Raw genomic sequence first — 26,612 nt, 5'->3', positions numbered from 1 at the left:
AAACTCAACACTGAGCCAAAGGCACGTCAGTGGATTATGTAGTAATTTACAGCATGGTAGTTCCCAAATGTGAAACTTTCGTCTGAAGCATGTGCATGCTGTTCCTCCGCCTCTCAAGGTTCTCCGGTTCTGGTGGATGACAGGTGAACAAACCCAAATCCAAACCCAAAGCCCTAGAAATTACAGTTTAATTCACCCTCCAGTTATCAGTTTAGAAAATAGAAGCACTTTGGTTAAGGTTAAAGGAAGACTGTGGTTACATGTTTGAAATCAAATCAATCACAACAGTTGTTGGTTAATGTATTACTGATATGCAATACATTTGCAGGTTTTCACACATTAATTCCTATCTTCTCATTTTGTTTTGAAAACAATAAAAAATGATTATTGAATAAAAAAAATTTTAACAAAAAAACAAAGTCAAGGTCAGAGAGACCAGACTTTGATGGTTTGGACATGTCCAGAGGAGAGACGGGGACTATATCGGTAGAAGGATGCTGAGGATGGAACGGCCAGGGAACAGAGCTAGAGGTTGACCCAGGAGAAGATACATGGACGTAGTGAGGGAGGACATGAGAGTGGCTGGTGTTGGGGAGGACGATGCAAAGGACAGGGTGAAGTGGAGAACGTTGGTTTGCTGTGGCGACCTCTCACGGGACAAGCCGAAAGTACAGTAATAGTAGTTGTAGAAGTAGTAGTAGCAGTAGTAGTAGTAGTAGTTCCCAGTTGGATGTTTATGCTGATCATAATGCATTGAATTGTTTTGCGGCCATTGAAGAACCAGAATCAAAGATTGATGCTTTCATCATCATCATCATCATCATCATAGATTCAGCATTTTTCAAATGAATCTTCTATCCCCAAATCTTTAAGACCTTTAAAATTATTAGGCCATTTCACCTTGTTGTGCAACAACGTGATCAGGTCTCTGCTGGGCTTCTAAGATGATCCATGCAGCAGCTGGCATTTTGCCTGATGATGATGATAGCAAGGAATATGACGCTGTTCACACCACAGAGTCAGAGACAGATCCAGGCCACAGAAAGGCATGGCAACTTTTACATCATGAGGAGGAAGACAGAAATCCTGTTGCATTTGCTCAATATTTATTTTGTGTCTTACCAATATCACAATCGGTGACACCATTTATATAGCATCTGACATTTAAGGCTTCATCTTGACTGAAAGTGAAGCATGGCGTGAGCTGTTCTATTATTTCTCTACTGTTTTGCTGAACCGTCTTGTTTTAAAAGACACACAATATTGACATCAAAATAAGTAAAATGGATGGATCGATTACACAGCATCTGATCATGTCCTGTTATAATGTTATAACACGTGGGAAATGGCTTTGTAATAATCCAATATTGCAATACGTATCGTAGAGGTAAATCTGTTTACTGAACTGAACGTGCATTTTGTGCTGTTTAATTCTTCTACATTTTTATCTGGAGTGAAAGCGCAGATTAAAGTAGACGATATATTGTCTGATGGTATAAAAAGAGTGCAGATGTCTGTCCCTGGTGGACGGAGACTGAATCCTTTACTGGGAATGGGCAAGAGCTCCTGCACCCTGACCAAAGCCAAATCCTTTGGGACCAAAGTTCTTTGCGTAGCAACCTGTGAAGGACATGAGAGAGTCTGAGAAACAATGAATGCATCTCACAAATGAATGGTTTTGCAAAGCCACAGGATCAGAACCACATCATTTGTATTTGTATGGTGTCTAATCTAAAGCAGACATGCGACCAGTCCAAGTGCAAATGAATAAATATCAAGAATGGCGAAAGGTCGCAGAAGCTCCTGACTTGTCGAACCTTTCGTAAGTCATTTGGAATCAAACATCTCAGCTCTGAAGGTGAGGTAAAGGTCAGATGTCAACGGCTAGAGGCTAACTCTGCTCGTGACAAAGCAAAAAAACGACGCCGACATACTGTGAAGCCGTATCGATTCATTCTCTTCAGAAAAAAAAAAAGATTAGTCTCAACTGTGAAATAAACCGATGGAACGACTTCAAATAGTTTTTTTTTATGACTGTACGCTTTCAAATGGCATATACTCATCACACCACCAACCTTTACAGAAGATCTCTCCATCTCTATCGGCGACTGTTGTTGACTCGAGTCCTTTGCCGCACTTTGCGCAGCGAAAGCAGCCTTTATGCCAGGACTAATCAGAAAGCAACATGGGAGGGCAAAGAGCGTTAATGTTTGTTTGGAACTGCGACAACAACCGTACATGTTGTAGATAGTTCTTACGTGTCCTCCACCGATAACCTTCTCTGCTGCATACACGGTTTTCCCACATCGTGGACATACGTCTGGGCCTGACGCTTTCTGGGCAAATTCCGACGTGTTTGGGTTGTTGGTGGGGCGATGAGGACCTTGTCTGTCGAGAAAAAGCACAGCCTTTGCAGAGGACTGTTTGGAAAATGTCAAGCAGCAGGGTGCCTTTTCAGAAATCAGGACTGGCTCAAAATCCACAAACTCAGGCTGTAAACATTATTAGCAGTCTTCTCATCTGAGCTGTGATGTTGGATTGTTGGAATGTAGCATTAGCTATACTCTGATCAGTATAGAGACGCAGGCTTTCTTCTATAAGGCAGAAAGCATGATATTTCTCATAAATAGGATCATACATCAAAAGTTCTGATACGTGGAAGGATGATAGATGTGATAACTCATTCTGGACTTGAGACAATGGATGGATGGAAAAGACAGAAGTCCTGTTGTTACTCACACTTCAGGTATGATTCCCAATCCCTCTCCTGTGTCCATACTCAGAGTCCCAGCTCCGCCACCAAAGCCGTAGCCTTTTGGCCCATACTTCTTGCCATAGCATGATTTGCAGTAGATTTCGTCCACATGGACGGCCACTGTTGTGCTGTCCAAGTTCTTCTTGCAGACCACTTGCAAAAATGAAAAATGACAAAAAAAGGTGTTAGAGTGGCGTTGATCGTGCCGTGGTATTGGTGTGTGAGACCTGCGTGCCGAGGCTGATGTGGCCGTGGATTTGACGCTTTGCTACGTGTCTAATTGTACTTGTATCGAAATAAAGACACAAACTCTCAGAGACACCGTTTCAGACCGATACTAAGTTGAGACATCAGAGGAAACTATGTGTGACATTTAAAAAAAATATGCTTATCATGCTTGGATAAATACTTGTGGTGTTGGAGATAGCTTCCTCTTCCATGTAAGGAAGGCCGAGCCTTTGTCACATGCTTTCGCTGCATCCAAATAAGGACTTAGATGTCAGTGTGAAAACCTGCAGTCGCTCACTTTCCTACTCTGACGCCAAGTACTTTGCATTCCGTCCTGGCACTTCAGATTTCAGAGTCTTTCACACTCCGGGAGTTCGGAGACGAATGAAGCCGATTATGCGGAAATTTTAATACTCACTGCACAGAAAGCAGGATTTATGCCAACTCTTCCCCTCGCACTGCACCTCCTCCGCGAAGTAGACCGCTTTCTGGCAGCAGCCACACTTGTTTCCTCCTCCTAAAGGCATTCTGTAAGCACAGAGGATAACCCAGTGAACAAAACATCAGCAGACGGAGGCCATCTGAAACACTTAGGTGGAAACCAAACCTATAAAAGGAGAAGTTCCCTCCACTCTGATGCGATTGCTTGGTTTCTCGATTCTTGTTTCAGGACACATAAGTGGAAAAACGGTTTATTCACTGGCTGTTAAACACAAATTGCTTGCTCTCGTTGCTACGGCAGCACCAAAACAACTCACACAGATAAGATGTAAAAGACGCACGCAGCATTACATTCAGAATTTTGGTCTCAAAATTGAATGTCCTTGTATGGTGACATCTGGGAATGTCGTTTACATGGACATTCTGGATAAACAGGAAATTCCCCATTTTGATTCGTAATCACACAAGTTGATAGTCATGCGATCAGATGTTCCAACAGACGATGGTGAGGACTGGAACTTAGCATGCATAATTAAAATCAGAACAAAATGTTAGTTTCATTCTATTTCCAAAAGTATACTCCCAAATTTCCCTGAGATCAATTAAAGTATTTATCTTACCTAATCTTATCTCTTAGACCTATATTATTTTAATTATTATTCTTTGACCAATACCTTAATAGACAGCTGATTACTCTCTCCCTTCAACTATTCTCTCCATCTATAACACATAAAGAAGTAATTTGGTAATTTGTGTATACCACAAACAATCTAAACTACACCTACCTGTCGGGATGCGAATGGCTGACCCTCTCTGTGGGGATGACTGAGTTGAGAAGAGACACTGGGCTGACAAAGAGAGGCAGAGGGAGGCTGAGTGGACGCCGTGCTGCACCGAGGGAGGAGTCACGGCACAGAGACGGTGAAAACGAGAGAATTCTGATGCGTGGAGTGGATGGAATGTGGGCACACAAGTGTGGGGGACAGTCAGTTAGAAAGTTTCATTAGTTGGTAAACCAGTAGCCCAGAGATTGCAGCACGCTAACCCACTATCAGCTGATATCCAAGCTTCAATTAATCACTGTGCTGCCTTTCAAAAGAGAAATAACACCTGGGATGGCTTTTATTTATTATTTCATCCAGGGGTGGGTTTATTTAAAGTGGAATTCTAAGGGCGAGAGCGTGATAAGCTGCAGGGCAACGATCCTTCACCTTATGGATGCTAATGACTCCTGAGGATTCAATTGTCAGGTTTTAATGACTCCGAGGGAGCCAATAGCATCCATAAGGAAAATGCTAATGATCTAAGGAGTCTTATTGCCTTGGTGGTTTTGGTCCTTTCTTTGTTTTCTGCTCCAACAGGAGTATAAGTATTAGGACTAAGTATCTGGACCCTCTTGGATCAGAGGTGAAACATCTTCAATCAAACTCAAACAAGTCCAGTGGATTCTTCTTTTTTGCTCTTTGTGATTAAGAGTGAAATATTACTTTTCCTCAGGCAGGAAATGAAATATTAATCCTGCTGAAAAATGAAACTTGTAGATACACAGTTTTTAAATTGGATTGCAGAGGAAAGTAATTTAGTCAATTTCTGTGTTTTTAAGTGCACGTGGATTAACATAATGGATGGTCAGAATATCTGCCTGGCCAGTTATAGAAAGCTGAATATCAATGCATAATACTACTTATATTTTATATGAATAACCTGGTTCTGAATAGCAATTTAAGTTTTGAATAATAAAATATTTGAGCTCAGACTGTTACTATCAAATGGAAAAATGGAAACATTAAGTGAACAACGAGCATTTTAGAAATGTATTTGAGCAAACTAAAGTGAATTACATTCCATCACTGGTTATTCTAACGACTAACACTAGGACCTTTATTTATCCTGCAAGTGTTTCAAATTCCTGAATAAGAATCATCTTTATTGATGTCAAACTTAAAAAAAAAATGGAATGGAATTTTATTCTATATATAATTTAAAAATAAGATAAATAAATAAAAATAAGATAAAATAAAATTGAAACACACACACATATACTGTATAAGTCTATAACAGTGTTACACCCGTAGTCAAAGGCCTCTCAATTAATCAGCCAACCCAAAGGAAGGACGCCTCCTGAAGGTTGAATGGAGCAGTGCAGGTGAGAGAGACTCCTGGCTGAACTGATTTAACTAAGTGAGAGCACCTGCCTGCAGCCCTTCAGCAGATCACTCTGCAGTTCAGAGCGTGAAGAGCCAAGAACACTGTTCAGCTTGAGGCCAACCACAAAGAAGCCACCGGTGTGGATCGACTTGTCATATTAGATAGGCACTTCAAATAATTTAAGTTAAAAGTCACCCTGTAAAGCATATCATTTGAATCATTGCGTTAAAGTTAGTGGTAAACATTAAGGGGAATAGAAATGTTGCTTCCCTTTTTGGTAATTGTAAATTTGTTTCATTGAAGGTTTACAACCTGACAATCCTCCGATGCACAAAATAAAATTGGAGAGAAGAAAGGAGCTGTTCCGAGCATGTTTGTGGGTGGCCAGGCCCGTTTTCAGGTTGGGGCAGAAGCTGAACGAAAAGGATAACTTGACAAACAGTGAACCAATAAGGTGAAACTGAAACGGAGAGCATGATGCTGCGAGATCTGCCTTCCTGTCTCGCTTCAAGCCCTCTGGGCTCTTCGCCATCATAGAAAGAGACAATGATGAACTCAAGAAGCCTATTTATAGCCAGGGATTGGCCAACACTAGCCCTCTGTGGACTTGCCTTGGCTGCAGTCGTGTGGAATGTGTGCATGAAAATATTCTCATGACGGAGCATATTTTCAGGGAAAAGAGAGGGAAAGAGGAGTGGAGTGACAGAGTGTCTAATCCAGGGGAGGAGGAGAGGCTAACGGGGGAAAAGAGCTAAGAGGCAGGGACAAGGCTAGAAGTCTCGTTTTAGGCGGAATCATTCCAGAAGCTTTGCCAGGTTGTCAGGTGAGGAGGTGAGTTGACTGTGGCTGAATGTGTTTGCTTAGCAGCTATAGCTTTCACCGTGCCCACTTGCATTGTGCTCCAGGCATGACAGTGTTTCGTGTTAAATCCACTATGTGCTGATTCCCATGTTGCTTCTGTTTGGATATTTCCATGAAAACCTCGATGGTGAAAATTCAACAATGCTGTTTGAATTGTGGGATTTAATTTACTCGAGCATTAAGACAATTGATAACGAGAATGACAATCAATCAGTCGTTTATTCATTCATCATTGAAGCCATTGTTTTTTTGTTGCATCTATTGTTTTAAGACTGTCATGCAGGTGTAGGGTTAAATTAATTAGGGTGTTCTAATGGGTCATTTAAATGTTTTTTTTTTCTTTGTTAGCTTTAAGAAAATTGATAGACCAATCAAATATAAGAGAATATTATCAATAATGAGATCATTTAATTTGAGGTGGGAACACTTCTGACAGATTACCGTTTGGGTATTGTCTCATATGACTGACATCATATCTCATCAAACTAAGTGCCTTCTTCTTGGCAGCGTTCAGGGATGGCCGTGAACTTTGCAACAATGGAGCTCTGCTCCGATTCAACGTAGGGAAACAAAACCGGTCCTGGGACAAGCAGACAAAACTATATGGACTAATCCACATAATATCATTGAGATAGATCAGGATGTGGAACATGTAAACCCTGTCTGGGGAACGCACCGTGGCCATAACGACAGGCCGTGAGCTGCAGTTTCATAAATGAGTCAGCAGAGGTCACGTTCAGGCAGAGGCTGTGCCGAGTGATGCTGAGATACACCCTCATCCCTCGCTTCCACGCTGTCCTTCCCTTGCACTCACATGTGAGCTATGTGACAATCCAAAAAGGTGAGGGGGTTTGTTAACTGGAGTAGAACGGGCACCCATCGGAGTGTCGAGCGCACAGACAATGAGCCGTGAGCGGAGGACGCGGAATAAGGAACATTGGCATCAATTCTCTCAAATTATCTCTCTCGAGAGAGAGATAATTTGTGTGTGTCGGTGCTTCTTTATCTTGGCACATTCATTTAAGCTGCCGTTCGTGCTCCAGGCAACAGTTCAAGAGAACAGTTTTCTTCTCCCAAGGTCAGGCAGCGTAGCATGTGGATAACAAGAGTCTGTAGATTACTTGCACGCCGGTGAATATTTCTGTGCTCTGCCGCTGCATACCTTTGACAGTAATCCTCGCTCATCTTCTGCCTGCGATGCGAACAGAGTGGATTCAGGCCTCTAATTTACAACTAGCCTCAGTCCATAAGCTCCTCTTGTGAACTTCAGCCCTCGTGTAAGAGTGATTAACGGGAAGCAGGTTTGCCCAAATGTGACGATGCATAAGGCAACACACATCACGCTCTGCAGCATTGCATCTTAACACCAGTAATGCACGCTGCTTCATAGCTCCCAGCACGCACTAAACTTGGTTGTGATCGCTCCCTTATTCATTGAATGAGTCGCAATGTTTGGCCTCACAAAGAACGGGGGTGTCATTACTGTTCCATGTCATTACTCCTGTCATACATCTTTTTCACTCCCCCCGGCGCTGACGCTTTTGAACTGGCCCAGATGCCCGCTGAGGGATCTGGTGCCCTGTGGGCAGGCAACTACAAACATGCTGTGACAATTTGAATCAGTCCAGCTCACTGGCTCGGGCTGTGACGCAAGCCATTGAGCACTGGGTGGAGAAGATGAACACGCAACCTGCCCAAGCAGGACTGTGAAGGGTAAAAAGGTGAGGGTGTCGGGCAGCTTTATGGGTGTTCCAACAATCTGGGCACGGCAGAGACATGGGAATGGAACCTTTCCAGGGCCATTTGCAAGTTAGAGAGAGAGAGAGCGAGAGAGAGAGAGAGAGAGAGAGAGCCCCTACTGGCTAAGTAGTCTGATCCACAGACACCGACTGCTGCAGAGGATCTGTCTAGAGGATTATGCAAGCAGGAAGTGAAAGCCCCGCTCTGATCCAGCTGTTGTACAGCGCTGGCGATGCCGTGGTCTTCAATGATGTTTCAGCTGGACGCTGTTCGGTCTCACATCTGGGCTTTTTGAGTGTGTGGGACTGAGCTGTCCGAACACAACCACTCCTGCACAGCTGGAGCACGAGCGAGCTGGGCTGGAGGTAGTGGCCATCGCTCAGCTTGAGTGGCTCAGCTTTCCGTGCACTCATCGCATCGGCAACTTTTGTCCGCGTGATTTTAGGTAAGTTTGAGTTCCTTTGCTAAATACTGAGGATACACAAATAACACTTTGACTCATTGCAGGCATCACGGCCGTTCACAATTCCATTTATTTGGTCTGATTTGATTAGATAGTGCTTTATTAATTCTGTCTGACGATCTTGTTGTTTGTTCGATCATGTGAGCAATAAACAGACACAGCCCTTTAAAAATCCAGCGTCCCGTGGCTCTTGTCATGCGTTTGACTAACTGGACACAGACAGGCTGCTCTACTGGTTCCTGCAGAGTCTGGGGTCCTGTCCCAGACTTTAATTGTCCCGCCTGGAACAGAGTCATGTGGTCAGTAATTGGCTGGGATGCACTGCTGACTCATTCCAGTGTTTCACTCCCACTACAAGCTCACATCTTTCCTCAGTGTAAAGTGAGATGCATTAGTTTAGGAGTCATGGATACTAAATATCCTGGTTAATCAGTGTAGGTGTTTTTTTTGAGTAATGTTTCTCTGCTCTTCAAACTAAAGATAACTAGTGAGCAATTAAACATTTAGCAGCTCAAGCTTGGCTGTTTGAGACAAGAGTGCAAAACGGAGAGGGAATATTAGACTTTAGACTACAGATGTTTAAGAGCTGTGTCAATCTTTCACGTCATTAACCAATAAAGACAGAATCTCATGAAACAATCGATTGCAACTTTAGATACATGGCAGTTTTTAATGTTTGCTCTTCGCTCTGACAGATTCTGTCCTACAAAAAAAAACTCTGTTGTTCCATAGCCTGCCTTTAGGGCGCGCTGATTCACAAAATACAGCCCATAAAGTCTCTGTGAATACCACTAATGCTAGGTGATGTTGTTGCCAATAAAACAGATCTTTCATGTGTGCAACTTGCTGCACTTTGAAACAAAATGTGATGTCACTCTGGATTATGGTAAAATAAATGACAGAAATAGTGTCCTGTGGTGAGGCGGCATCCATCATGATGGTTAAAATGCTGCCGAGGGCATAATTTACTCTCCTCTTGATGGTCGGAACTATGTCCGAGAGACTTTCAGAAGCTCTTCGTACATAAAGCTTAAGCTTCGTACCTTCCTCTTCATCAGGTCTTCAAAGATTTCCCCCTGTAAGCACTGTGGTCACATGTGCTGTACAGTAAATCCATGGCTAATTTTGATTTCTACTTATCATCCAAAAACTAACCTTGTAACACACCTACACACACACACCTACACATGCACACACACGGTTATATCATGAAGGGTGATGTGAATCCCAGAGAGCATCGTGTTCAAGACGATTATCTTTACTGCCGCCCAAATGCCACGTCTCAGACTTCTGATGCGAGTGCGCGCTCAGACAGGCTCCACATTGCTAACCCAGAATGACACGTGTGCTGGCCTCAGCAGAACCTGATCCATATTTGATGTGTTCCATCCGAAGCGGTTACACAATACCGGGCCGCTCAGAAGAGAACTCTGCAAGAGACAACAACTGCACAGCCTTTAAATACAAAGTATACTGTTAAGGATCAGTTTACATTGGTTTCTGCTCGGCGTATGGACAGACAGTCATATTAGATGTGCTACACGAGCTTCAGGAAAAAAAAGCTTACGTCTTCAGGTTATGATTTATGTCACTGTGAACATCATGACAGCGGCTGAATGACGCTGCCCCCCCTGGAGAAGTGACATTTCCATGCAGCTCGGCCCCTGAGTGGACACAAGGATTCCGACATTGATGGAATAACAGTGACTATCGTTACATCCTTTCAAAGGATAGGGCTGTCAGAACATCTGGTAGACTTTACATGGAGGCAACACAGATGTGTATCTGTCCGGTGGGCACAGGGGGAGTCTGATACTGATGTGAGTCTGAACAGCTGATTGTGTTTTTAGTTCGACATGCACTCATTTCCTGGGAATGAGGCCAAACTGAAAACCAGACTGGATGCAGAAGATTATATGACGACTCCACTTTCTCATGGTTTGCTTATAACAGAGGCTTGTCTTTTCTTCATAATCTTTGAAGTCTCTGTGCAGACGAGCAATGCATTATTCAAGTTTCAAGTCATGAGGTCTGTTTGACACAATGAAACATAACATTCTTCCAAAATCCCAAATTTATGACCTGGTTTTATGTGTAAGATTACGATGACAGTCCATTACTAACTAACTCAATGTTCCATGTTGTTATTTATATGCAATGGAATATTGTAATATACTATTAGATGTTTATCAGGCCTTCTTTTATCACAGTAAATAATATACAAGCTTGGCTAATAGCCAATATGCAATGTGAGGATGATCCACTTATTATTCCACATATAAGGACAGCTGTAATATATCCAGAAATGGCTCTTATACTTTGGTGATTAGTTATTCACATAAAAGTGATGACTGTTTATTACAATAAGTATAACAATGTAGAGCCAATCTGACTAAAGCAGAAATGGCCAAACGGACAATGTTTAATAAGCTTTAATTTGAAAGTCTCTATTGGTTTCTAAATTGATTGTAGCCCCAGACCACAGAGGGGAAACTGCTCGGGCCGCTGAGCAGGTGTTGCATTTGGCATGTTTGGAATGAGAATCTTTTGTCTTATAAAATACACGATAAGCTACCGGTAATTTAATTTGACCGTTTGACCTGCTATGTGTTTGACCCATTTGGCACTTCATCAGAAACATTCACCAGGACTGGGCGTCTGCATCTAAGAAGGTTGCAGGTTCAAATCCTCTTCTATGAGGAGTTTGCATGTTCTCGCCGTGTTCCATCAAAACCATGCTACTTGGGTGAATTGTGTGTGTGTGTGTGTGTGTGTGTGTGTGTGTGTGTGTGTGTGTGTGCGCACGCACAAATGATTGTCTGTCTATGTGTGGCCTGCAATGAACTGGTGGCTCATCCAGGGTGTAGCCGGCCTCTCCCCCGTAGACTGTTGGGATCTGCTCCAGCAGATCTCACAACCCGGATTTGAGATGAAGGGGTTAAGTGAATGAATGAATGCTTTGGCCTCTGCTTCATTCCACTATCCTGTAAAGTAAATTGAACAGTTTTTTTTTAAGAAATTAAGTACATTTTAATCTCTGTTTATACATTTGAAGATAAAATTAACTAAGGAATTCTGCAGTCTTGATGAAACCCTAAAGAAAGGATCGCAGCTGGATTTTTTTCCTACTTTTTTGTCACATAGATATAGCAGATAAACAGTGGCACCAGAGGACGAAATTAACCTGTAGCTTTATTGACTGTCAAACAATGACAACACAAAGTCTAGACTGGTGTTACTGAACAGTGTGCCTTTAACTAAATGTAAAAGAAGCCATGCCTCGCTCTATCCACTCATCCGCCGCTCGTGTGTGATTGAATATAATGTTAGTCGACCTCGGTCTCAGTTTCCCGCATATCGTCTCCGACAAATCAAAGGGCTCAGGAATCTGGGACTTGGTGCTATATATATATAAAAATTAGCTCAGGCCTCTTATAAAACTAGATCGTACAACTATCTTGAGAAAATGTAATTACGTAGATAATGAAGCGACGATGCGACTTCTGTTGGCGCTCGGCTGCAATGGAGTCAAACTCGAGCACCAAATATCTGCAGTAGCTGGGACGCATTAAGCTCTGCAAAGCATCTGCAGATGAGAGAAAACACTGTCTGTTTTATGAGGTGATACTGATAGGAGGATAGTTGGAACAGAGCAATGATTATGAAAGTCACCATAAACCCAGACAGAATGAGGATCATTGTTGTGCCTTTTTTTAAATTAAATACAAAGCATTAAGAGAAACGGGCTTTTGTCCAGCACCATCAGACCCGTCGGCACTTTGGATTGGAGACTTTCCAGGGGGAAAAGTGATCCTAAATGGACGTGTTGTTAATCTATGCGAGGATCTTTAATCTGGCCCTACGGCTGATCACAAGTTCGGAGGACTGGGGCAGTTTTAGATCGTCTTACCGCTGGCTGGATGCTTTAATGATGGCAAATTAGAAGGGAGCACAGAGTCTCATTCAAAGAGTCACAAGAAGATGAATCCCTGGGGGGGCATGATGTCACCAGAGAATGACTGAAGCATGAGTCATAACAGGTGAAATACTTTTGTGTGTGTGTGATAATCACAAAACAGTTTGTGTGTTTGTGTGAAGCTGTGAAGTCATGCAGTCCCCATCAGTGTTATTATTTTTTTTACTGCCATCCAGTTCAGTATTGATCCACCTCATTCATCTGAAGCAGCACACGGACATAAATTGCATTACTGCAAGCTGCAGCGTGCCGTTAAGTGCAGCTTGTCTGTGCTCCTTTCTCTGTGTTGAAGACTGAATATTTGTTTTATTCAGCTAAGACAAACTCCTCCTCCTCCTCTCAGCTAATGCTGCCAGGTTAGAAAACATTCCTGATTTTACTTGAGGCCGTTAACGGTGCAATGCGGCGTTGACAGCATTCAGCGGAACAGCATCAATGAGTGGAATGATCAAATGGCATAGACATCAATGATTCCAACAAGTTTCACTTAAAAGAGAAGCAAAGCAACTTATTGACATGTTTCTGTTCTGTTTATTGCAACATGTGTGTATTGATTTTGCGAGTTTGATTTCAACCACGTTGCCTTGAAGGTGAAGATTGTAATTTGCTTGTTTGCGCTATTACATTTGCGAGCCATGTGTGAAGTGATATTTGTCATGCACAGCAGGCTTTTCTGCAGCCATGATAAACAAGGCATGAGGAAGAGAGGGGTTTTAGGGAAGACGGAGACACTTGTGTTGATCTTATTGTAGCACTCAGCAAACAGATGGTCGGATTTAATAAACTGAGTAATAACTCAATTATAAATTACACTTCAGAATGTGGAAACATGTGACATGAAATTGGATTTTGTTCTCAAGTGAAGCTAATTCTTTTATTTTTGAATTATGTCTAAAGGGTATCTGGTCAAAAAAGCCAAAACACACTTTATACTTACAAAGTATCACATTCTTAAAAAAATATTTTAGATTTAACTAGAGACTTATGACATTGGGACTCTTATTTTAGATCAGGCCAAACATGTCATATTTCCATTGTTTTCTCCCACTTTGAAATTAAGTGGGAGAACTTACAAAATCACATGGTGCTCAAATACTTATTTCCATCACTATATGTAACAAGACCCATATCTGATTAAGGCTATATCGACTTAAAAGGCACTGTCCATCAATATGGGCCATGCAAAAATGCAGAAAATATGTAAAAGGATGTAAAAGATGTAGACTAGTTAACTCTTGATCATTGGTCTTGGGAAGGAAACATTTCAGATTGTTCACAGCTCGCCCTGTGCTTACATCACCACTGGATGACAGGATGAATGGATGGAGGAGGAGAGACTTTGAAGACTGACAAAGTCCCCACCACTCTCTCTCTCTCTGTGGAGGGAGCGGTGCCTGCAGGGCTGGGGGTGAGACAGACGCCATTGGCATGGCCTCAAAGGAGCCTTGCTTCCTGCTGCGTGTGCCAAGTGGTGTCAGTCTGTGCACGGCTTTCGCAGCACGTCTCACACTGGAGGCCGTGGCCGGAGGAGCAGGAATACATTAGGCACAGCTTTTGAAACAGATGGTGTCATTTTCAATGCAACTGACACTTTGATTTGGTCAGTTGATGTTTTGAAGTGTACTTTTCACATAGAATAATAGTTCTTTAGACATGTTTTGGTTCCTTCCAAACCTAATTCAACCTCAATATTCTTTTTTTTTTGTAGCAATTTATTCCCTTCAGAATGTCACCTAAAACTCCCCTAAGCATCATCTGTTGCTCAGTTTCACTCCCTTTCTTCATCTCCGGAATCTGAGCTGCTGACTGATGTGCATCTCAGACCTTTAGGAGGTGTCGATGTTGTAATTGATAGATGATGAAGAAATGAATTTTACTGAATAGATAATTATACATTTACAGTATAATGTTGTTGAACTCACAGTTGTATGTTAAAATGAAGCTCCAACCAGCAGCTGGCAAGCTTCGCATAAGTTTAGAGTATAATATAATATGTTTTTTTATATGGAATAAACCATATTTGAAACTATCTTTAAAGGTGGGTAGGTGGATTTTATCCCCCCCCCCCCCCCCCCCCCCCAGCTGCTGAACCTGTATTGGAAACTTCTTTCTATGAAATTATTGCATTGCAGTTTTAAAAACCTTGTTCTAAAACCGATTTCCTTGCTCCCTCTTTCAGACTCAGGCCTGCAACCCTCACTAACCATGAGCGGTGGAGGGAAAGTCAAAGTTGCATGTCAGAGTCAGAGCAACGCAGATGTCAGCTCGAGTCTGCCTTCACCTCGCGGCGTCATGGCTCACCCTGGAATAGATCCTGAACAACAATACGGAGGCCTTCCCGACCCCACGCTGCAGTACCGGCAGGTCGCCAAGTCTCAGCCCTCCTACTCTTCATCCTCTGGTTCGTCTGGTCCTTCAGATCCTCTGAGAGGCCTCGCTTTAAGGAACCACCTCCTGCAGCAAAACGCTGCCACGGATTCACACAGAAGAGCTGATGGAACGTGCTCAGCGTGCAGCAGTCCTCAGATCCCAAAGCGAGATGTTCCACGATCCAAAGACACGCTGGACCTGCACGCCAGCTCTCTAGCCCACCAGGCTCTGCGAAACCGCCATTTCAAACGAACCACGAACAAAAACTGGACCTTTGGGACATGTCGTCTTAGGAGTGTGGACAATGCAGCAGAGGAAGACGCCGTACAACACCCATCTCCTAATGTTCCTGCAGGACGTCGACGAGGACGTCTGATGAACACCAAGGGTGCAAATGGGAATGATGTGTCGGGTGCGCCCTCGCCCAGATTGGGCCACATCCAAAGAGAGGCGAGGAACGTCTCCAGCTTGGACTTGCTAATGTCTGAAGGTGTTGTGTCTCATCACACATTGAACATGTCACACAGCGGGAGCGAGCCAGGAGGAGTCAACATGGCTGCTGTCGCTCCCTTCAGGTTCAGGTGATGGCAGTGTTTCACCTTTTATCACGGGAAGATAAGCATCCTCACTCAGACGGCAGTTTGTTTTCAAGACATGATGATACTTAATTGTGTTCTTTGGGTATTCTCCCGATGCTCATGTCGTGCATTTGTTTCTTTATCTATTAAATGTTTGCATCTGCACCGGTAGGTTTCCGGTCCATGAAGACCCGGACGTTGCCCTTGATGACCTCAGTGACGGCTCCTCTGACTCCATGGACGTCCGCTGTGACGGTTTAGGTGAGGCTATCTGAATCTCCATCCGCTGAGCCTTTCATCCTGGGAATGCAGTTGCACCTCCTGTGAGATTTTGTGTCTTGCACAAATGTCTCTGACTGAAATGCTCTTAGCGCTTTAACATTAACCGTGTTGCACCGGAACTACCAAATGATTGCCAGAAACCAAGTTTTAATTTGTTGAATTTTGCAACATCCCTATTCTTTTGTGTGTGCAAAATTCAAATCCGTTTTTTTTCCGCATGATAGAAATCTGTCTTAGGCTCCTTACTGTATATTCCGGCCAACACAATGATTCTATATCGACACATGTGCACCGGCATGTCTGTGGTTTTCCCCTTACAGCACATGTGGAAGTCCCCCAGACATTCTTCAATCCTGTGTCTTACAGCAGCTGAGCAGCCACAAAATTGAGAGCATGCAATGTTGAGAGAACAGACAGCTGTGCAACTGACCTGTCATACCATCCACACACACTCACACGCACACACACACACACACACACTATTATTCATATGACTAGTTGGAAAGTGAGAATCAGACACAGATGTGAAAATAATCCAATCAGAGATGCAGCTTCACCCGCCTGCCTCCTGAGGAGCGATGGCGTTTGATGTCCGCTGCGTTCCTCTTTACAAAATTAACCTGATTATTTTGTGAATCCATCCAATAGTCCAACAGACTCTCCAATCAAAGACACAAACGTCAAACCTGCCGGTGCCACGGGAGGAGAAGTCAGGGTCATCGGTGAACTCCGGTGGTTTGGATTTCATGTGACAGGTTTCAGGGCAAAAAAGAGAAAATCAGTCATTAAAGTTAATCCTCCGGCGACCTTGAATGAATTTAAAAGTTGCTGGGGTTGGTAATATGACCTCCATCAAAGTGCTGGGCAGCTGAGCGCCAGATAGTAGACGCTAATTCTGTCTGATATTAAACTATGAAGACAAAGGCAGTAAATCTGGCATGCTGGAATTTGTCATGTGATTAATATGAGATGGTAGTGCGGAACGCACACACACACGCACACACACACACCAAAAAAAAACTTCCTCAAAACACTGACTGGATTGTCAGTTAAATCGAATCTAATACGTGTGTTTGTGCGTGTGTTTGTGCGTGCGTTTGAGTGTGTGAGTGTGTGTGTGTCTGACTTGTTTCCAAAGTGCGGCTTTGGGTGTGTTACTTGCTTGGGCTGGATCGTCTCTTCAGCCTTGTTCAGTCTGAAGTCACTTATTGGGTGTTTTGTTCTGTTCTTGCACACGTTATCAGGATAACGTTTTTTTTTTATCAGGATAATGCACTGCTGATTTTCAGCATGTGGTTCCACCAGCTATAAATCTGGAATCGATATGTTAAGGAAGATCAGACGGGATCAAGACATAATCAGGATGCTCCGGTTGTGGCATTGTGTGAGATGCTCGCGGGAAAGATCATTTCGTATACGGCCAGTAATTACACATATATACGTGTATGGAGTCGAGTTAATAGCGCTTCCACCAGAATCACAAATCATGCCCAGAGTATTGAACAGGGAACACTGTAGGAGGTGAGGGAGGGGGGGAGGGGGAGAACAAAAGAATCGGAGAAGAAGGTGGGAAAACATGATAGAAAAAGGATTCCCGGTTTAAACACCCACAGATGATCATTTCTCATTGCTCTCTTTCATTTCACGCATTTTGCGCAGGCAGCGCTCAGCATGTTTAAATGAGAGAATATATCATTTGAGGGAGGGGAAGGATGGGAGGGAAATCGGAGGCAACGGAGAGGCAGCAGAAAATGAGGGGAGGAGGAAGAGGAGGAGGAGGAGGAGAAGGGAGGGTTGTTGCATCTGCCACCACTGTCATTCCTCTGCTGCACGGTTCGGCGGCAGGAGGGTGTGCTGTATAGGGAGGAGTGTGGAAAAAACGGAGGACAGGAGAAGGAAGGAGAGAAAGGGAGTGCCTGGGTAGCATTGCAACAGCTGCAGCAGCCTGCCAGGGCGAACGAGGGAGAGGGGGAGAGGGAAGAAAGGCTGCAGGACTGCCTGAGAGGACGCAGCTCATGCTGGATTCTGCACAAGGAAGGGTTTGATAAGGAAGACCGATTCCCCCCCATGATGGTTTCTCATATGGTCTCATGCAGGAGGCACGCTTGGAAATAGTGCGAAGGGCAGAGGCGATGCGAAGATGGAGCGAACAGATAGCACAAAGGCCTACGGTCCAGCAGATGGCAAAGGGGTTGGCATGGCAGCTAAGAGGGCAAAGTCCGGAGTGCCTCAGAGCACACAGCGAGGAGAACTGAAGGTTTATCGGCCGGGTAGCTCCGACGGCAAGTTACCAGTGCCCTCGAATCTCCGGAAGCAGAGGTCTATGACAAACCTGGCGGTGCTCACGGACGCCGAGAAGAAGTTACACCTTTACGAACCCAAGTGGTGCGATGACATGGCCAAGCCTGGAGCCGGGCAGGCCAAGACGAGCAAGCCAAAGACAGCAGGGGGTGGCAACAGCGCAGGAGGAGGCGCCCCCCTTTCAAGAAACCTGTCCAAATCGGAACACTCGCTGTTCCAGGCCAAACCCAAGCCCTTCAGTCCTCTGGCTGCACCCTCTGCTCTGAGCAAACAGAGTCGTATTCCTCGTGGCCCTTACGCCGAGGTGAAGCCTCTGAGCAAGGCACCTGAGGACGGGAAGTCAGACGACGAGATCCTCTCCAGTAAGTCAAAGGCCAATTCTAAGAAGCAGGGAGCCGGAGCTGTCGGGGAGTCTGGCTCCAAAGGCCAGGGGGAGGAAGGCGGGGATAAGCCCTTCCTGAAAGTGGACCCAGAACTGGTGGTGACGGTGCTGGGCGACCTGGAGCAGCTGCTCTTCAGCCAGATATTAGGTGAGTACACTGGATCGGTATCTGGGTCCCCCCCGCTGTACCTTACTCGTGGGCGCCATGTGCTTCAGCATCCCTGCTTCTCCAAGGCAGCAGCACACCCCCTTTGGAAGAATCAACACATGGCATTTGCTTGCTGCTGCAGACCTATACGCCCCCCCTGAACCAATTTTTGATGCGGCTTACTGAGTGAAAAAGGAGCGCTCCTTGTTGTGCATGTGCCTCTTATTATTTTTTCAATTCCTTCCATCAGGATGACTTTTGTACGATTGCTAGGTTACCAGAGCTACAGCGATGCGCCAATGCTTGTTCCAATGGACATGTGAAACCTGCTTGCTTCCTATTGTAGCATTGCCGGCTGATAGCATGAAAAAAGACGGAGGGATTGTAGATTATTGGCGATGGATTGATCCACTTTCTAATGCTTATGCTTGCTGCATCATGTGGCGAGGGTCCAATCTGGTGCCGCATGCACGCTTGGAGTAAAATAATGGGGTGGGAAAGGGGGTGGGAAGCATGCACTACTGAAATTATTATAGACACACAGATGCATTTTTCGCCCCCTCCCACCTCCATCGAGCATTGTCAGAGCGCTACAGCAGTGCAGAGAAAATGGCTTTCTCTGCAGAGAGGTCGTGGTTATCAATAGGTTATGATCGGTTAATAATACATATTTTTTCTTGCTTTTCTTTAGCGTTTCTATCCATCCCTCTTTAACTGTCGTCCTCCTTTTTTAAAGTTCAATGAATGCATTAAGTCACATTCCCAAAATCCAATCATTGACAAATCTGGTTCAAGCATGTTATCAACAAGCATTTCATGTATTACGCAGATGCTTGTTAATCCATTGCTTCAGTGTCATCAGTGCAGGGTGTCCTCCATTACGTCTTAATGAACACATCTGTGGCAATTGAATCTGTTATCCATGCCTCGTTAGCCTCGATGGAGAGCTATCACTCATGTCTGTCATCCCTTCGGTCAATAGAAACTGTTCAATGACAGGGATATCATGGAGAACGCCATGGCAACGGGTCTTTTGTTTCTAAAAGCTGGAGAATACCTGTCCGCTTTGTTAAAATTTGCATTAGAATGCTTTAGATTGATGGATCTCTTCTCAGTGGAACACACGGACTTCTAAATAAATAAATCATTATTCCTCAGGGATAATAACCTCGATGCATTATTTATCTGTTCAGATGGTAATCCCATGAGGGCATTTGATGTGAGCCCAAATCTTTCTGCTGTGACAAAAGAAAAATTCCACACAAAAATACTGAAAAAAAACAAAACATGGACCACGATGTACGGCTTGGAGACAGTGATCTGAGGAAAGGATAGGAGGCGGAGCTAGAAGTGGCAGAGCGGAAGATGCTGAGGCTCTCCTTGGGACTGACCAGGTTGGACAGGATTAGAAATGAGACAATAAGAGGGACGGTGAAGGTTAGACGTTTTGGAGACAAGGTCAGAGAGGCCAGACTAGACAGGGATTATATTGGTAAAAGATGCTGCGGGAGGAACTGCCAGGGAACAGTGCTCGAGGTCGACCCAGGAGAAGATACATGGACGTAGTGAGGGGGGGACATGAGAGTGGCTGGTGTTGGGGAGGACGATGCAAAGGACAGGGTGAAGTGGAGAAGATTGATTTGCTGTGGGGACCCCTCACGGGACAAGCCAAAAGTACAGTAGTTGTAGTAGTAGTAGTAGTACCGGTAGTAGTAGCGATGGACCATGCTGATTGTGCCAGCACTGATTATTGACTTATAATGCAGAGCTCTGCTTCTACAGTAGAAGTCATTATAAACTTGCATAAACTATTTTGACATCTGACCATAGAAGGTCTTCTAGTTCACAGATGTGCACATCAAGAGCGAAAGCAGTTAAATGGCTTCAATTCAAAATTATAACATAATTTGAGTCATTTCCTTTTTGGAAATGCTGCAGATAAACTGTCTTCTGCTTAATAAATGAAAGAAGACAAATCGGTCCGAGGATATTAGGGTGACGGATACAGGCATTCGTGAAGATCAGAGTCGGTCAGACATCAGGACTCCTGGAAAAAAAAAACTCTCCCCCAGACAGCAAAGGGATGAGCGAACCACATTTCATTGCAATTATACGTGATCTGTCATGCAAGAACTCAAACGCAGTGATGGCCTATGGCTACGTGGAATCCTAGTGGAGCGGTGGAATGGCATTATGACGACCTCACGGAACTCAGAGTTTGCAGAGTCACTGCATGTTGAGGGCACGGTAGTTAAGCGTTGGTTAGTGAGTAACTGCTGATCACACTGAGACTCCATCTAACAATTATTACATGACTAATTCCATGAAGAAAGAGTGAGGAAGGAATCCAGAACGTAATAATCGATTAGCCCTTCTCTTGCGCTTCGGCTGAGATTAGAAGTTTTGACCTTTAATTATTATTTTTACGTATAAATGACTTGCTTAAATGAAAAGCATGCCCGCCTTGACAGCACTTTTTTTTTTTACAATTGCTGAATAATTGCTGAATTATCTGAATCAACGTCACTTCACCTCCGAAGTCCCAGATGCTTATTAAAAAAGATCATTCCTGACTGTCCCTGGGAAATTGGAATACATTTCCAACATACAGACTTATATTAACTCAATGTCAGATTATCAGTCAGTCAGTCAGGCATACTCATAAATCATGAGTCTACATTGCACAAATACAGTACACAATTACAATGTAATAACCCAAATTTGTTTCAGTAAGCATGTAAAATGTTATAAAAACCAGATCATGTTTCTAGGCTTGCAAACATGTGAGATGAGCAAAAATGTTTTTGCGTGAAATTGATGCTAACAATTCACACATTTCCAGACATCACTCTGCCTTACTTTGACATATTCTTATCAGAGCAAAACATGACTTGATGTGTGACCCCCCCACCCCCATTTTTTTTTATTGAGATATTTTCTCTCTGTCACAGTTAGCACACCATTGCACACTTTACATAGCAACCAACTTGCTAATAAAACATTGAGGTGCAGTGAAATCCTTCTCAACTGAATAAATCTTGCATCATCTTATGGATAGAAAATAAAACCAAGGCCTCCAAAGACATCCTGCTCAGCATTAATGACCAACTGAATCCCCAAGTCGGGAAACCTGGGAGCCTTTCAGTATTTATTTTTGGTGCGCACCATGTCAGACCAGGAGGTGCTAGACAGGAGGTTTCCACGGTGATAGAGCCCTTGGAGTAAAACTTGTCTGACTAATGATGTGCACTGGTGTTTGCATCTTTGCAGTGATGGTATCTGTCACATCAGTCCACACGTAGATCATTTAAGTGCAATACATGCATGTGGAGGAATGTGGGTACATGCATGAGTCTGGACGGTAATAAAACAGCTGCTTGCATCATTTTGTTGTGCACGACTGACTCACAGATCCTGAATCGCAGAGGAAGAGAACCGTGCAGAATGTCCTCGACCTCCGCCAGAACTTGGAGGACACGATGTCAAGTCTCCGGGGTTCTCAGCTCAGCCACAGGTACGTTTCATAATGGGGCCCTGTAAACCCTGCCGTCGAAATGAGGCTCATGTGAACAAGCAGCAAGCACTTTGTTGGGTCGATTCAAAGCGTAATTATGAGTAAACAATTGCCCCCCCCCCCCCCCCCCCGGCTGTTTGGAGAACAGCCACCTGGAAAACATCTGCTTTCCATCCTTCTTAAATATCCTTTCTCCGCTTCATGATCAGGACTTCATTCTAGGAGTCTCTGGTCATTGTTTCATTTGGATTTAAAGGTTGGAATTTTATATTCTGTTTATAATAAAGACAATTCTACTTATGTCGTAAACCTCAGTTATAAACCTGCATCAATGAGTATTTTTTATTAACAGAGACTCAACTTCTAGTATAGATCGAAAGGTTAACTTTTAGTGATCGTATTGTAGAAAATAAGGCGGCGCCCAGTGGAGTGAAAATCTCGACAAAGGCGCGACATTCTACTGTAATTAATTGAAGCCTTAGCCAAAGTCAAAGCATGATTTAAATTTGCTGGATTTGCAACAACTGACCAACCTTTAAAAGTGCATTTTTCACACCAAATTGTGTGCACTGACATTTCATTATGATTTGTTTTAGTTACTTTATTAAAAGAATACAGTATAAGGTATCTTTGACAAAGTGATAATACTACTATAAGTATAATGTCAGCTGACATAGCAGCTATAAGACACTGTTTGTTCAGATTATATTGGATTGATGTAAAGAACCATTTATTGGTTTCCCCAGAAATAACAACAGAGACGCTCCATTGTTTTTCTGCAGCTAATCACCACAAACCAGAGGAGAGGGCACATTAGTCCACTTAAACTGCGCTGGCCTAAACCCACTGTGAACATTTACTGGTTCTTTGGAGGTTCCCAGAAATAGTCAACAGAAGATTTTGTGTGCAGCTTTTTAGCTTTGCAGCTCAAAGCTATAGAACACATTTTGTACAGCTGTCAGGAAGGCCAGCATGCTGAACATTTAGAATTATCACTGCACTAATTGTTATTATTTATATTCTATACGAAGGTCACTCTTAATTTTAACAATAATTAAAATTTGACTAACCATTACCTTTATATTCTCTATTATCAAGTGAATTCAACTCAGTACTTGTTATTTCTCTGTTTCAACACACTTAAAGCTCAAACTCTTATATGAAAAGCATAATATCAATCTATTTACTTGTTTTCCCAGGTTATTTATATTTCTTAATTGCTTTCTTTTTTTTGCAGCCAAGTGGAAAGTTAAGTTAAATTTACATCAATAGCTGACAAACCAAAATGTAGTTCCAAGAACTACAGTGGTTCAAAGTCAAAGTGTCTTTATTTGTCAATTCCTTCACATGTCAAAAACATACAATGATTTGAGAGGACGTTTCCCACACCCCTACGGTCCTAAGGCACATAAAAACACATGACAGTCAGAGGAAAATGTACGCAGCGGTAATAAAATAAAATGAAATGAAATAGTGCAGTAGATTAGACAAGTGGAAGTCTCTTAATAAGGTGGCAGCATGTATTCTTATAGGATTTTAAATAACAGATTTAAGATAAACAGATTGATAAAGGCAGTAATGGACTAAGATCTTTGACATCTACAGTGGAAATAAAAGGGGGTTATGGTTATAAAAATGTAGACATATTTTACTCTATAATTCGTCAATGGAGAAGATCCTTAGCCTGTCCATTGAAATGCCGGGGAGGCACCGCCATCCATGTGGATGAATTATCCATCGCCACTGCATAAAAACACTCTTATGGTTGTCGCCTTTGCAATATTTATTTAGGCGAGTTGGTACACTTATGTAATGGGCAGACACAGAAGACGCTCCCAGGCATGGGTGGACGTTTCAGAGGACTCAACAGAAAAGAAAAAAAATACAGAATAAAGGAAAGCATCCTGCTTCATTAACAGCAGCATTTGTTTTCAACATCTGAGACGTAGAGGTAGAGTAGAGAAGATTACTGCATGATGGATCAACGTAGTCTGTCATCCTTCCCACTGCCTTTGAGTTTCTAGCTTGACGCCCTGAAGATGGCTCTTTGTTTACCTGCAGGATTTGCGACAATGAAAGAAAACGTATTTGTGATAACTCGCGTAACAGGAGGCCCACCTCCCCCTGCGTTTTTTTTCCAGCTGTCTGGACAGTAGCAACGTGGGCTATGACAGTGATGAGACCAACGCTCGCAGCATCTCCAGCCTGTCCAACCGCTCATCTCCTCTCTCATGGCGCCACGGCCAGGCCAGCCCCCGACTTCAGGCTGGAGATGCGCCGTCCTCCACGGGTGGAGGGTACCAGGGAAGCAAGGCCCAGACGTCCCAGTACGCAGCCCACACAATGCCACCTCGCTGCTCCAGCCGCCTCAGTGGCTCATCGCACATTGAGCTTGTCGGAGGTTTGGGTGGCACCGAGCTCAAGTCTGGATACCTGAGTGACAGCGACCTTCTAGGAAAGAGCCTGCCAGATGATGGTGACGACAACATAGCCAATGGGTAAGTAAGAGCATCCAAGGGTTGGACCTCGCGTCAACGTGAAACATGAAGAAAAAAAGAAATCAATGTCTGCACAGTGCAGCTACGAAAGGGTCAGCTGGTAGTTGGGTATTGATCCGGTATACATTTTATCTGTGGTGCAAAAACTTTCAAGAAGGGGGCATTTCATGCTGACGCTGTTGTTTTTTTGGGGGGCTTATCCAAAAGTCTTCATCGGCTGTTTTGTAGGTCCACCTTGTGGCTCTTATGGATTCTGAACATTCAGGTGTTTTTCATTGGGTGAAGAGAACGTTTGAACCCTCCTCAGGTGTCCTATTAGAGACAAGAAAAATGTAACGCCTCTGAAGATGAGCTCAACCAATACAGAAAAAAATATATAAATCACAAATGTGGTGGTGATTTTTTTTTCTTCCTGTTTTTGTTCCTGTTGCTCTTCATCACCACCTTCTTCTCATCGGGCCCTGAGAGCCAGGTCAGACGGTGAACAGACAGGAAACTGAAGTAGAAGGAAGCATAACATGGTTCAATTTGCGTTTTGCGAAATTTGGAAAGGAATCAGAACAGAAAGAGAAGTGGGACACCAATTTGAAGAATGATCAGTGGAGTGTGGAGGAGTTTAAGCTTATTTTTGGAGGGAGCCTTTGATGGATCGAACAGCGATCATCTTATGTCCCTCACTGTAACATACATGCATTAGAATCCTCCTATCTGTTGCTGTTGGGCTCTGCCTTGATGGTTTGGTTTGTACAGGCGAGTGTGGGCCCTGTGCAACAACACCTGCACAAAAAGGATCCAGAAACTTGCTGTCATCTGTAAATACACTGTCAAGGTGACTGGGAGATGCTCTCATGGGTACAACTGGTCCCTGGATGAATACCAGTTACGCAAAGAGGATTATGGGTACATACGTGTTATGTCTTTTTCACTGTGTTGACACTACCAAAATATTAGGTTACTGCGGGTCCAAAAATGAACCAATGAGTGGAAACACTGGGTGCTATTCTCTATCCGACCTTGACTCAGTTATACTCTGCTCTGTGACTGAGTTGGTGCAGAGGACAGTATCCTTCATTTTCTACTACGACCACTGGAACATTGCTGTCATGTCAAGAATCCATCCTGCCTTTGGTCGGTAACAAGCTGATCCACTTTCTGTTGCGGCAGCACATGCTATAATTTTCTTCCTACAGTTTTGCGGATTCCTTTCTTCATTTGCATTTCCACTGTACAGCAACCTCCCTTTCGCACACCCACAGTTAAGCTCATCGGGAGCCTTTAGATACCAGCTCTTGAAAATAGATCAGGCTCCTCCTGTGTAACCATGGAGACCAACCACTAATCGACTCCGTTAGGAGAAATGCTATTTCTTTTTCCCTTTCACTATCGCCGCGGTTTCACATGTTCTTACGTTTCCGCTGCTCTGAATAGAACGCAGACACAATGAGGGAATGAGGCATCGTTCAAATAATGCTGTTGATATTTAATGTTCGTGTGATGCATAAGACTAATGTGTCATATTTTAAACAGTCTGCAAAAAAAGACACCTATATCGAGTGGTCAATTTCTAATGGATATTGATTTAACCCACACCAGACAGCACCAGCTTTCCAGGGGCTAAATGTATACACTCTGACGGTAATCACTGTTACTGTGTGCTTGCCTGATCAATAATCTGATAGCACACGCAACCCAAATCGCCTCATGAGCACCATATTTCAGTCAGACAGGGTGGTCGTCTGTCTACAGCACGGACGAGTGACAGAGAAGCTTTAATGACACACGCAAATGGAAAAAATTGTGGTTAAGATACTCCTGATAATACACCATGTCTGGTAAAATAAAAAGAATAAAAAAAACTGTAGATGAATGCAACGGCACAAAGCCAGTCAGTTTAATCAAAACGGATGCTTCCAGATGCTACAATGGG

At 43.6% G+C, this 26,612-nt stretch overlaps 2 protein-coding genes across 2 annotated transcripts in view; one reads left to right on the top strand and one right to left on the bottom strand.

Moving 5' to 3' along the window:
* Positions 1-1,103: 1,103 nt before the first annotated feature.
* Positions 1,104-4,226, bottom strand: csrp1b (cysteine and glycine-rich protein 1b). Its single transcript, XM_068742846.1, has 7 exons — positions 4,210-4,226; positions 3,591-3,643; positions 3,402-3,511; positions 2,740-2,908; positions 2,259-2,388; positions 2,076-2,169; positions 1,104-1,620 (listed from the first exon to the last, which is right to left on the bottom strand). The coding sequence occupies exons 3-7, from the start codon at positions 3,508-3,510 to the stop codon at positions 1,544-1,546; spliced, it is 579 nt and encodes a 192-aa protein (XP_068598947.1). The 5' UTR covers position 3,511; positions 3,591-3,643; positions 4,210-4,226; the 3' UTR covers positions 1,104-1,543.
* Positions 4,227-18,039: 13,813 nt separating this feature from the next.
* The window catches only part of nav1b (neuron navigator 1b), a 34,791-nt gene continuing 26,218 nt past the window's right edge, over positions 18,040-26,612 (top strand). Inside the window, exons 1-3 of the mRNA XM_068741978.1 lie at positions 18,040-18,673; positions 22,085-22,187; positions 24,329-24,685. Coding sequence (XP_068598079.1) covers positions 18,040-18,673; positions 22,085-22,187; positions 24,329-24,685 — 1,094 coding nt within the window. The remainder of the gene's footprint in view (positions 18,674-22,084; positions 22,188-24,328; positions 24,686-26,612) is intronic.

The sequence above is a fragment of the Brachionichthys hirsutus genome, chromosome 8, assembly GCF_040956055.1.
Source record: "Brachionichthys hirsutus isolate HB-005 chromosome 8, CSIRO-AGI_Bhir_v1, whole genome shotgun sequence".
NCBI lineage: Eukaryota > Metazoa > Chordata > Actinopteri > Lophiiformes > Brachionichthyidae > Brachionichthys > Brachionichthys hirsutus.
The sequence above is the reverse complement of the archived record's forward strand: the minus strand, read 5'-3'. Positions and strand labels throughout refer to the sequence as shown.